The sequence below is a fragment of the Marmota marmota genome, unplaced genomic scaffold, assembly GCF_001458135.2.
Source record: "Marmota marmota marmota unplaced genomic scaffold, marMar, whole genome shotgun sequence".
Taxonomy (NCBI): domain Eukaryota; kingdom Metazoa; phylum Chordata; class Mammalia; order Rodentia; family Sciuridae; genus Marmota; species Marmota marmota.
Genome location: NW_026000174.1, coordinates 49,865,572 through 49,877,801, shown reverse-complemented (window position 1 = coordinate 49,877,801; position 12,230 = coordinate 49,865,572). Strand labels below are relative to the sequence as shown.

Genomic DNA, 12,230 nt, shown 5'->3' with positions numbered 1-12,230 from the left:
TTCTCATTTAATGACATTTAATGTAGTCATTTCTACACACTAAACATTTATTCATCTATTATTAGATAAATCTTCTAAAAAAACTCAAAGGCAAAGCCAAATTTTGTTCTTCAAATGTCAACTCCTAAAATCCAAACTATTTTAGGGCCATTGCAAAGTCTGTGTGTTTGGCCTGCTGCAGCCTATTGACCTGACATGGGAGACCTTGTGTTACAGCTAGCCATTTGAATGTGGTTGCCTTTTCATTACATTGGCCTAGAGGGGTCAGTCCTGAGCATTATACAATTTTTTTTCCCTGGAAAACTGCAGAACAACTTACCCTTGCATGAGAGGGGTAGAGAATTCTCAATAGATTTGCAAGAGTAGACTTAAAATGTGAAACAATGAAAAAAGTTGATTTGACAAAGTGAATTACCTTTGGTAATGCTGTTATTTAATTTATTCTTTATTTCTTTTTTGTCATTCTATAAAAGCCAAGGGAGTATTGAAGGAAATAATTGTGCAGTAGAATGAATTCCTTATTATTTTGTAGTTAAATATGATGGGACCCAGAGATTCACACAATATGCAGGTGCTCTGCTACTGATCTAAATCCCCAGCCCTAAAATGCCTTCTTAGCATTATGGGAATAAGCCTCAGCAACTTTCTTCTAAGAAAATCATGTTGCCTTAACTTATTTGCTTTCTTTGAAAGATCTAAGACTTAAAATGGTATAAGAAATCAGAATTGTTTTCCACTTTCTTATTTGTCCTTTTTTAATTTTATATATTCCACTAAGGAATGGAGAGAGAGAGGATGGGGGGGTAAGAATGTGAGTGTATGAATATATCCAAATAAATCCAGCTATACATGAAGAAGAAAAAATAAACCTTTTTATACTGAAGAACTTGATAATTTTACATAATAAGAAAATCTAGAGCAAGAACAGTTACAAGATTCATTAATTAAACTGCATATGACAAATTTGAAGGATATAAATTCTTTCCATTTTTCTATTTTTCCTTCTTTGGCACATCAGCTTTATCTTCAGGCTGGTTTCCCTCTTGGTCACAAGATGGCTGCAGCAACTCTAGATGTCTAAGACTGTCAGCAGTACCCAGAAACAGAATAAAGAAGTACTTCTCCCCCATTTCATATTTAGGAGAAAGCAAAAAAAAAAAATATATTATCAGAATTCCCTCTGTTGAGTTTTTATGTTTCATTGGCCAAACTGTGTCACATGTCCAGAATTAAGTAGTCTCTGACAACATGAGTGGTACTAACAATGTTTGCTTTGACAAGAGCCCAGGAAAATGACAGTCTGCAAGTTGGCCTGTCACCTGTTTTTATATGCCCTACAAGCTGGTTGGGGGAAAAAGGAGAATAATATTTTGAAAGATGTGACATGAAATTCAAATTTTTGTGCCCATGATTAGCTTAACTGGAGCATAGCTATGCCTATTTATAAATATTTTGTGTATGGTTGCTACCATAGCACAATCGGTGCTGGGTCGCAACAAGGGACCTCAAGTCTGCATAGCCTAAAGTACTTTTTAGGGACTTGAGATTTCCTGAATAATTTTTTTTTTCCAAAAAAAGGAAAAGGGTTAGGATGTTACACAGGCAACAGATGCAGCGGGTATTTTGTTTGACGTTCAAACCATTTTAATGAATTGTGAAAAACTAACTTCTACAATATCACCTATACAACCAATGTTAAAGACTGATGAGTTTATTGCTTACTCTGATGAGAGAAGACAGTGCCTCGCCAGTGTAGGGCAGTGTCTGTGAGGGCAGTGGGGAAGGTGTGGTGATAATTTATTTGAAAAAGAAATTTGATTTTTGGAAGAGTTTTCACTGTAGGAACTTGATTAGGACCACCTAAGATGAAGATGCAACAATCTAGTATTGGTGAAAACAGCAAGGTGAGGTGAGAGATTCCATGAAACCCATAGCACAGAACCTGGTGGAACCTTTCTAAGAAAGCCTTGATGGATCTCTGGGTTAATTCCCCTAAGGATCAATGCAATCCTTTGCTTAGGCCTGAGAGCCCCAGAGTAGGAAAGAGATGCTTAATCGAGTTGGTGGAATAGCAAAGCCATGTTGAATGTGGATGGCCAGGGCCAGGTGTGGGTTGAAGCTTCAGAGTCAAGACTGAGTTTGCGGCCAGTAGTTCTGGCGCTCCATTTTCAGGGAGGACTGGGAATGGGGGTGAGTGGTTTTGCTGTTCTAGGTTTAGGGAGGAGCGCTAAGGCTCTGTGGGAGTGTGGGGAAGGAGGTGGTTGGGATTAGCTAAATTTGTTTGATCTCACCTCTCTTTGAAACTAATTCTAATGTCTATACACAGCCTATGCCAAGTCAGCAACAATCCTGAGCTAAATAAAGCATCTCCATTAGCTAACTTTCTCATGCAGTTCTCTCCACGCCTCTCGCTAGGCTATCAGTGCACTGAAGCATGGACAGGGAAGGAAGAAAGGTCTATTGACAGAGTCAAGATCTCCTCTGGGACAGGGCTAAAAGTATCATGGTTTAATTCAAAACCCACACAAATCTATTTGTAAGTAAATGCTGTTAGATGGCATCATAATGGATAGTGCATACCTTTAAATTGATTTCCTTTTGATGTGATAAAAACATCTTATGAAAGAGAGGTTGAAGCATGGCTTTTGATGTAAAGTAACATAATTTAGATTTTAAAGTAGAAAACCTTTTGTTGATAGTAGTTTATTTGATTCAGTGCAATGTACCAAGTGTTAGTTGCTGTAAGTTATAAATTGGCTTTGAACCGGCTGTAATTCATAAATCATTACTTATGACTGATTTATAGGAAATCTCATTAATTGCAATGGCACAGAGACCTTGAAACAGGCAGGAAGCAGAAAATAAAACTAAGTCCTGGGAAAAAGGAGTAATAATAATGTCACATTTGCCTGTGTTTTAATGACAGCGTATTCCTGATCACAGCAGTTATTCCTTAATACAATGTTGAATAAGAGATGATGCTATTGCTTCTATTTTACAGAAGAAGAGGGATCTGAGGACCCTATCACCTTATTTTTAACATGTAATAAATATTTATAGCATGTTGCTTATTACAAAGCAGTAACTTTCTTAATGAAAGGCTTTTGAGTGGATTCAGTTATGGCCCTTTCATGACGGGAAGAGTGAAGTATAGAGACTTAAAATAACTTTCCCAATTCCATCTCAGTGAGGTTCATACAGATCTAGGAACACAGGAAGTCTCATATCACAGCCTTCTCTCTTGTCCATCAGACCTGGCTGTCTTTATTGTAACAAAGGAAAAGGTAGCAAGAGCCAAGTAAGGAATTAGCATCTTCCCTCCTGTGCTATTTCCATTCAACCAGTTATTTCCACTTGTATTGTCAGAAACTAGGATTCTGAGGAAGATCTTGACATGGGGGCTGATTGAAAAAAAAAGGGAGGAGAAAAAACTTAAGACTTCAACTCAAAAATATTAATTGTTTTTTGTATCAGGGACCTTACATGGGAAAAAAAAAATCATTCCCAGTAACCCCAAGAGGTGTGTGTTGGGGGCGAGGGTTGGGGGTGACATATGCAAAACTATACTAAATCTCACAAATGAGAACTTGCCTAGGACCATCCTCACTGGAAATGTAGACAGTTTTCGACTGGAAATGGAAGCCCAAAATGATTTTTTTAAGGTCATGTTTTAATTTCCAATAAAAGAAAACTCAAATTTAATTCAAGACATAGAGCCTACCAACCACATTGTTGGCACAACATAAAGGGGTAGAACTATACAATGGAGTAGAACTATAAAACCCATTGACTGGGTTAATATGGTGCCTTGGCCCTGTTATTTCATGGTTGTTTGAAATGGATGTTTTTTGATATTCACATATGGAGAGGCTAGCAGGTCAGGAGATGAGTGCTGATGAGAAGAGAGCTCTTGCTTATAATTTTCAAGAAGAGAGAGCACACCATAGCATGCAGAGGCCATGCTGGAAACCACCAAGGTCCATCAGGAGGTAGAAGAAATGAGGGGAAAATGTGGACAAGAATCTTCAATGTGGTTTTTAAGGCAAGACAGGATAAGCAGATTATGATTGGGTAGGTTGGGTAATTTTGAAAGCCTCTGGGACAGAGGGGCTGCCCCTGTTTCCTGGTAGCTGGTCCTGAGGTGATTAAGACAGTGAGATACTGGTCAAATACAAGGGTTCTTTGAAAACCCAATAAAGGAGGGGACCAGGATTTTGGCTCTGGGTTGGTTGGTTTGCATAGGAAAGTCATGCTTATAGACAAGTCCTTTCTTATTTCTAGAAATTGGGTAGGGATGATACAGCCCATTGTTCCATGCTCAGCAAAGTTCCAGATATCTAAACATTAGCAAGTGCAGAAAATTAAAAGACATGATTACTATATTAGAACATATCACTATATGTACAGAAAGAGCTGCAATACGATATTAACCATTCTACACATTTGTAACCTCATTTTATTTAGAGCCAGACACAGTGTTGGCAGTAGACTAAGAGGAAACCATCAGATGTGGCCTGTCTTTACGTGGTTCACATAATCACAGCATAAGATAGTGTGAAAAGTCAATCTAGAAATGCAGCAGCCCTGAAAAAGGAAGCAAAGTGGGTGGTCAGTTATAAAAGGCCAGGGAAAGAAAGAGGAACTCAGAACCTATTAGTCAAGTTTCTTTGCTGCAATAGGGAAGGAGACCAAAATAAGCATTTAAAGCCAGAAAACAATGTTGAACTTTAAATATCACCTTCTATGATCAAGGTCCCAGTTGGGTGTGGTAGTACATGTCTGCAACCTCAGCTGCTCAAGAAGGTAAGGCAGAAGGATCCCAAGTTTGAGATCAGCCTCAGCAACTTAGTGAGGCCCTAAGCAACTTAGAAAGATGCTGTCTTAAAATCAAAAATAAAAGTATAAAGGGCTAGGGATGTGGCTCAATGGTAAAGCACTTCTGGGTTTAATCCCCAGTACCAAAAAAAGCAACACAAACAAAACAAAATAAAAAAAAAACCAAATAAACAACAAAACAAACAAAAAAATAAATAAAAGAAAACAAAACAGAAACCAAAGTCCCTTTGAGGAGTTTTCTGAATATATGCTTAGGGATTGCTAACGACAGCTGCTTTTCCTGTGGAGGACATCTCCTATTATTGGAAAGAGCCACTTCTGCATCTTGTGTAAGTTATGGAAATGTAGCTATTCACAACTGTTCATTTACATTGTGAATCTCACCAGAAGAGAAAGATTAGGTCCTAAAGAGGAGATAGCCCTTTTTTCTAAAGCCCTTCATGTCCAGGGGAGGACATGGAAGTGATGACCATGGATCAGGACCTTTTTCTGTCCTTGGCTTCTTTCCAAGGCTTACATTAAACAACTGGGAGATCTTCCTAGTAATTCTTGCTGGTAGTTCCTTCCAAAGAGTTACTCTCTCCCATATTAATCCAACATTATTATTCTTCAGAACAAAGCTGAGAGCTGCCTTCTTTTCTAGAAACAAATGCCTGCAGGATGAAATGGGGACTCTTAAGTTTGAAGGGACCAGCTCTCAACGTCTAGACCCAATCTCATCTCCATTTCCTTTATCACTCTCTTTTCCAATTCTTCTGTTCTATTGAGGAGGACATGTTTCCTATTCCCTGGATATACTAGCATTTGTTATGTGTCTCTGTCTTGACTCAGGTTGATTTTTCTGATTAAAATACCCATCTTTACTTTCTTCCCAGCCTCCGCAAAACCAAGAGTAGCTGAATTTCCTCTTTAAAACACACTGATTTCTCAGTCTGGGTTAATTTACTCTGACATTAGTGCCCTTGTGCCAATGTGGCTTGTTGCATAGAAAGAAACACATAATACTGTATATTATATGTTTGCCCGTCTGCCTCACCCTTTGAACTAAAAGCCCTTTGGGGGTTAGGGTTATATTCTTTATCTTTACATGACCCGTCCTTAGCAAACTATTTGATATGATAAATATGATGATGATGATGATGATGATGGTAACAACAACTAACATTTATTGAGTTCCGACAATGTGGGAGGTGTTACTCTAAGTTCCTTATGTGCATCAACTCATTTTATTATTCTCATACACTTAAGGGCTGTGTAATTGTCATTCTATTTTTGCAAATTAGAAGAGGAGATTGAAGAAGAGAAAGGAGTAGTAACTTGCCCAAGGTGATACAAAGTAGGTTCTAAATTATTGCATTTTTGCTAGAATGTGGTGAGCTCTCCCTCTCTTTTTTCTTTCTAAAAGATTTATAGAAGGAACAATGCATATTGAGATGAGAAATTAGGGGGGAAACAAACTACCCAGTCCATGATAATCTAGTTGGGTGAGGACTATACTAGAAAACACATATTGTTTTAGAAGTCTTCCTTTTGCTAGCAAAAAGAAATAAAGTGAGTTGCTGTATCTACAAATCAGTAAGAGTAGGGACATAAGGCACAATAGTCCTGTTATGCAAAATTTTTCCTGAAAATAAAAATTATACCGCTTTAGAAATGATTTAATATGTGATTTGTTTGCCTAGAGGTAGTACTTACCTATATAATAATGAGTTATGGATGTGAAAATCTCACAAAATTTATGTACATGTATACACGTCACTATTTCAGTACATCTTCAAAGGTACCTTAAATTAAGATGCCAGTACCTACAGCTGATATTATCCCCCAACACAAGGTAACCCATGTTTAGAAGGGCCTATTTGGGTTAATGGTCTGCTATCACTGATTCTAAATTCTTTATAAGTTTTAAACAACACACCCACATTCTAATTTTACACTGGGGCCCATGAATTATGTAGCCACTACTGGATAAAGTTATTTTTTTAATTCTATAGCCCATGGTGCCTGGCATATACAATGACTTCCCATGAAAAATCAGTCTTTACTAATTTTTGGCAGGGTATAACCCCCAAATCCTATTTTTTTCCAATCTGTCATGGACACTGAAACTAACTGTAAAATTCAACACATCTTTTTTTATGAGCTTAGGTCACACTCAGTTGATGAGCACTGTATTAGGGCTCTTCCCATCATTGGTCCATTTCTCTGTGATTGTACTTCTGATAGAGTGCCGGCTATGGACGGTTGTTAATTTGGAAGGCAGAGATATTTCCCGTGAATAATGGGCCACAAAGCTCAATAAGGGACATTAGATTTGTTGTCTCTTTCAATATGGCAAATAATGGTATCAGCTGATATACTGTATCACTAACATTCTCCAGAAATTCACCTACTGAAGCTCTAATACCCCTTTTTTCCTTCTTTTTCAGATTGTTTGAACTCCAGACGGACCAACACCAGATAAATTATGAATGTTGAACAAGATGACCTTACATCCACAGCAGATAATGATAGGTCCTAGGTTTAACAGGGCCCTATTTGACCCCCTGCTTGTGGTGCTGCTGGCTCTTCAACTTCTTGTGGTGGCTGGTCTGGTGCGGGCTCAAACCTGCCCTTCCGTGTGCTCCTGCAGCAACCAGTTCAGCAAGGTGATTTGTGTTCGGAAAAACCTGCGTGAGGTTCCAGATGGCATCTCCACCAACACGCGGCTGCTGAACCTTCATGAGAACCAAATCCAGATCATCAAAGTGAACAGCTTCAAGCACTTGAGGCACTTGGAAATCCTCCAATTGAGTAGGAACCATATTAGAACCATTGAAATTGGGGCCTTCAATGGTCTGGCGAACCTCAACACTCTGGAACTCTTTGACAATCGTCTTACTACCATCCCGAATGGAGCTTTTGTATATTTGTCTAAACTGAAGGAGCTCTGGTTGCGAAACAACCCCATTGAAAGCATCCCTTCTTATGCTTTTAACAGAATCCCTTCCTTGCGGCGACTAGACTTAGGGGAATTGAAAAGGCTTTCATATATCTCAGAAGGTGCCTTTGAAGGTCTGTCCAACTTGAGGTATTTGAACCTGGCCATGTGCAACCTCCGGGAAATCCCTAACCTCACACCGCTCATAAAACTGGATGAGCTAGATCTTTCTGGGAATCACTTGTCCGCAATCAGGCCTGGCTCTTTCCAGGGATTGATGCACCTTCAAAAACTGTGGATGATACAGTCCCAGATTCAAGTGATTGAACGGAATGCCTTTGATAACCTTCAGTCCCTAGTGGAGATCAACCTGGCCCACAACAATCTCACATTACTGCCTCATGACCTCTTTACACCCTTGCATCACCTAGAGAGGATACACTTACATCACAACCCTTGGAACTGTAACTGTGACATACTGTGGCTCAGCTGGTGGATAAAAGACATGGCCCCCTCCAACACAGCTTGCTGCGCCCGGTGTAACACTCCTCCCAATCTGAAAGGGAGGTACATTGGGGAGCTCGACCAGAATTATTTCACATGCTATGCTCCTGTGATTGTGGAGCCTCCTGCAGACCTCAATGTCACTGAAGGCATGGCAGCTGAGCTAAAGTGTCGGGCCTCCACGTCCCTGACGTCCGTGTCTTGGATTACTCCAAATGGAACAGTCATGACACATGGGGCGTACAAAGTACGGATAGCTGTGCTCAGTGACGGTACATTAAATTTCACGAATGTAACCGTTCAAGATACAGGCATGTATACGTGTATGGTGAGTAATTCTGTTGGGAACACTACTGCTTCAGCCACCCTGAATGTTACTGCAGCAACCACTACTCCCTTCTCTTACTTTTCAACTGTCACAGTAGAGACAATGGAACCTTCTCAGGATGAGGCACGGACCACAGACAACAATGTGGGCCCCACTCCAGTGATTGATTGGGAGACCACTAATGTGACCACCTCTCTCATGCCACAGAGCACAAGGTCAACAGAAAAAACATTCACCATCCCAGTGACTGATATCAACAGTGGAATCCCAGGAATCGATGAGGTCATGAAGACTACCAAAATCATCATTGGGTGTTTCGTGGCCATCACACTCATGGCGGCAGTGATGCTGGTCATCTTCTACAAGATGAGAAAGCAGCACCATAGGCAAAACCATCATGCCCCGACAAGGACTGTTGAAATCATTAATGTGGATGATGAGATCACAGGGGACACACCCATGGAAAGCCACCTGCCCATGCCTGCTATCGAGCATGAGCACCTAAACCACTATAATTCTTACAAATCTCCCTTCAACCACACAACAACAGTTAACACAATAAATTCAATACACAGTTCAGTGCATGAACCGTTATTGATCCGAATGAACTCTAAAGACAATGTACAAGAGACTCAAATCTAAAACATTTACAGAGTTACAGAAAACAAACAATCAAAAAAAAAAAAAAAGAGACAGTTTATTAAAAATGACACAAATGACTGGGCTAAATCTACTGTTTCAAAAAAGTGTCTTTACAAAAAAAAAACAAAAAAGAAATTTATTTATTAAAAATTCTATTGTGATCTAAAGCAGACAAAATGATGTGTATTCCTCAGAACCTGTTTTTGCTGCAGTTATTTACTATTTTCCCACATCTCATCCCTCCCTTCCCCGATTGCCATATTTTTCATAGATCTCAATTCCCTAAAGAACTGGTCTAGGAAATTTTGTAAGAATTCTGTTACACTTTGAGATTTTTATGGTGAATTCTAGTGGTGAGATCCAGTCTATTTTGTCTCTCTCGCTCGCTCTCTTTTATTTTCTTTTTCCCTCATACCCTTATGAAGTAGTCCAATGGGGAATGCAATATTAGAAATAGATTTTTAAGAAAGAACAAGAAAGAAATGCAAGATCTTATATTTTTCATGTAATAATCTGTTCTGTATTTATGAGGAGGACCATTCTATGGAAAAGAAAAGTAAAACAAAGTAAGCAAACAACAGATTAATTTACATATGAGCATCTATAAAACCCATGACTTTTAAACAACTCTAGAACCAGAATTTGTAGTTCAAAAGCTTAAAATAAGATTATAAATAAAATATTGTTGGTTTTTCTGTAACCTGGACACAACTCATTTGTAGTATGGCTCAAATGTGAGAAACATGAAGGTTAATTAGATTTCCTACTTTCTAAGAAAGAAAATACTGGAGTATTGTTTAGTCCCAGTGTCAATCTCTACAGGATCCTGCTTCAGTAGTTAACTTGAACTTCAGATCAATATTCAAGGATGTTGTGGTATTTTTTTCCTTCTGATTAGAATTACCCTTTATAGAATGCTCAGATTTCAAAAACTGATTTTGTGATATAAATTCAATTCCTCTTGGAAGGAAGTATCACTATAATTTATTTATTGTCTCCTAAATAAAATTCCACTGACCAGAGGAAATATGATCATAAAAAGGTAGAAGTATTCTACCTTATCTGCTGTTGAAAGCAAATGTTTTGATTCTGAGTGTTAGCAAATTCAGTTCAATTTGACAATTATTAAAGACCTACTATGTGCTAAATAATAATTTGGGTATTGTGGGTACACAAATGATAAGACTTGGTTCCTGTCCTTGACTCATTCCCAATCTATATAGAAAGACAAGAAAAAAAATCTCAGTTTATTGCTGGGTGTCAGCTCTAATTTCTGCTAGGTAGAAAGCTATATATTAGGACTCTGAAAATTCAGAAAATCAGGTTATGCTATTACAGAAACACCCTCATGTGGTTCAATCCATCCTTTTGAAAGGGTTGAATTTCTTCTTCCATAAGCTGATTGCTTAGCTTCAATGAAGTATGAATATAGATTTGCTCTGAAGGACAAATACATACTAGTAGATAGCAATACTAATACAAATATAATTTATTAAGGGTGCTTTTTAAGGAACTAGGGAAATTCGAGATAAGAAAACATATACAAACTTCCAAGTAAGAAAGGGAAATTGCTGGTTGTACACCTCAGTCCCCTCCTGATATTTTAATATATTATGGGTGTGATTCTGTCTCATCTATGTGAAGCAAAATTACTATATAAAAAAATCTCATCACTGGCCTTGAAATTAACCACCCTGATGGTGAAACAAGGATCGACAAAGCTGAAGAAAGCTTCAGCTCCTAATGGATGAAGAGCTTGGATACTCACACTTAGTTCTGCAGGCGGGATCTCACGCCAGGGTTTTGTGGTCTCCAGGTGTGAAAAACCAATCATTACCAGCAAAGTAGGTCAGAGAAATGGAGGAAGGGATAGCAAATGAATGGGAGCGTACAAATGTCGTGATTCTATTTTTCGATCACTCATTCTCTGACATTTTTTTTTTTATCTCCTCCCTCCCTTTGTCAGAAATGTTATTCAGATTTACTTTAACTGTGGAGAAGATCCAAGAAAAGAAAGAAAGAAAAAAAGAAAAACACGTTGGCTGTCATTTATTGGTTTATTTAGTATTGAAAATTCTTAATACAGTATTTCTAAGCTGCAGAAATCACACACACATGCACGCACGCACACACAGAAAATATCTACAATGGTATCAAGGGCAAGTATAGAAAAGAGAGATGTAAGTTAACAGGTAAAGGGATCTCGTTTGGTTTTGCCTGCCTTTTTCTGTTTACTGACTCACCTGTTTAATTATTAGTAGTTTTTTTTGTTTGTTTGTTTGTTTTTTTTTTTTTTTTAGTTCATAATTCGTATGTGAGTTTAATCCCAGTAAGTGATTACCCTTGGCTGAGAGAGGCAACTTTGCAGCTACACAAATTCTGTTAAACAAAATAAAAGGAGAATTTGCACTAAAAATATAGGTTATAATCTATAGCATCTGATTCAGGCCACCAGCAGATTATCATAGTCTGAACAAACACATTTTGGAGAATAATAATATCTTGATGTAAGATTTAAATGAGGCAAATTTGACTTTTACAGTAAATTTAGAAACTCTCTGACAAAGGTCATCATTGCAGGTTTTGGGACTGGAGGATGGAGTGCTATGTAAATATGATTAGGAGAAAACTGAAGTGAATTCTAGATCTTTTCTGACTAACCACGTGTCTGTATTTGCTCCTCAGTATGATAGCTCCTGACTAAATATCTTAGAAATACACTGTGGACTTACTTGGATCCCAGAACATGCTGCTTTACATATGTGAGATATTCATGTAGGAAAGCACAATCCCATGTCCATTGTCCACTGCTCTATTTTATTCTTTGTAAGGACAGCTATGTGGCAGTATTCTGAAATACGTGCACCAGAAATATGCCATTTGCAATTAACCAAATGAAGGTAACACAAATGTGTGTGTGTGTGTGTGTGTGTGTGTGTGTGTGTGTATGAGAGAGAGAGAGAGAGAGAGAGAGAGAGAGAGAGAGAGAGAGAGAGAGAG

General features: G+C 38.3%; 1 protein-coding gene across 12 annotated transcripts in view; it reads left to right on the top strand.

Moving 5' to 3' along the window:
- Positions 1–9,930, top strand: part of Lrrc4c (leucine rich repeat containing 4C) — a 1,134,834-nt gene extending 1,124,904 nt beyond the window's left edge. For all 12 annotated transcript variants that reach the window (XM_048788626.1, XM_048788625.1, XM_048788624.1 and 9 more), the window contains one exon: positions 7,266–9,930. In XM_048788626.1, coding sequence (XP_048644583.1) covers positions 7,308–9,230 — 1,923 coding nt within the window. In that variant the 5' untranslated portion in view covers positions 7,266–7,307 and the 3' untranslated portion in view covers positions 9,231–9,930. The remainder of the gene's footprint in view (positions 1–7,265) is intronic.
- The last annotated feature ends 2,300 nt before the right edge of the window (positions 9,931–12,230 follow it).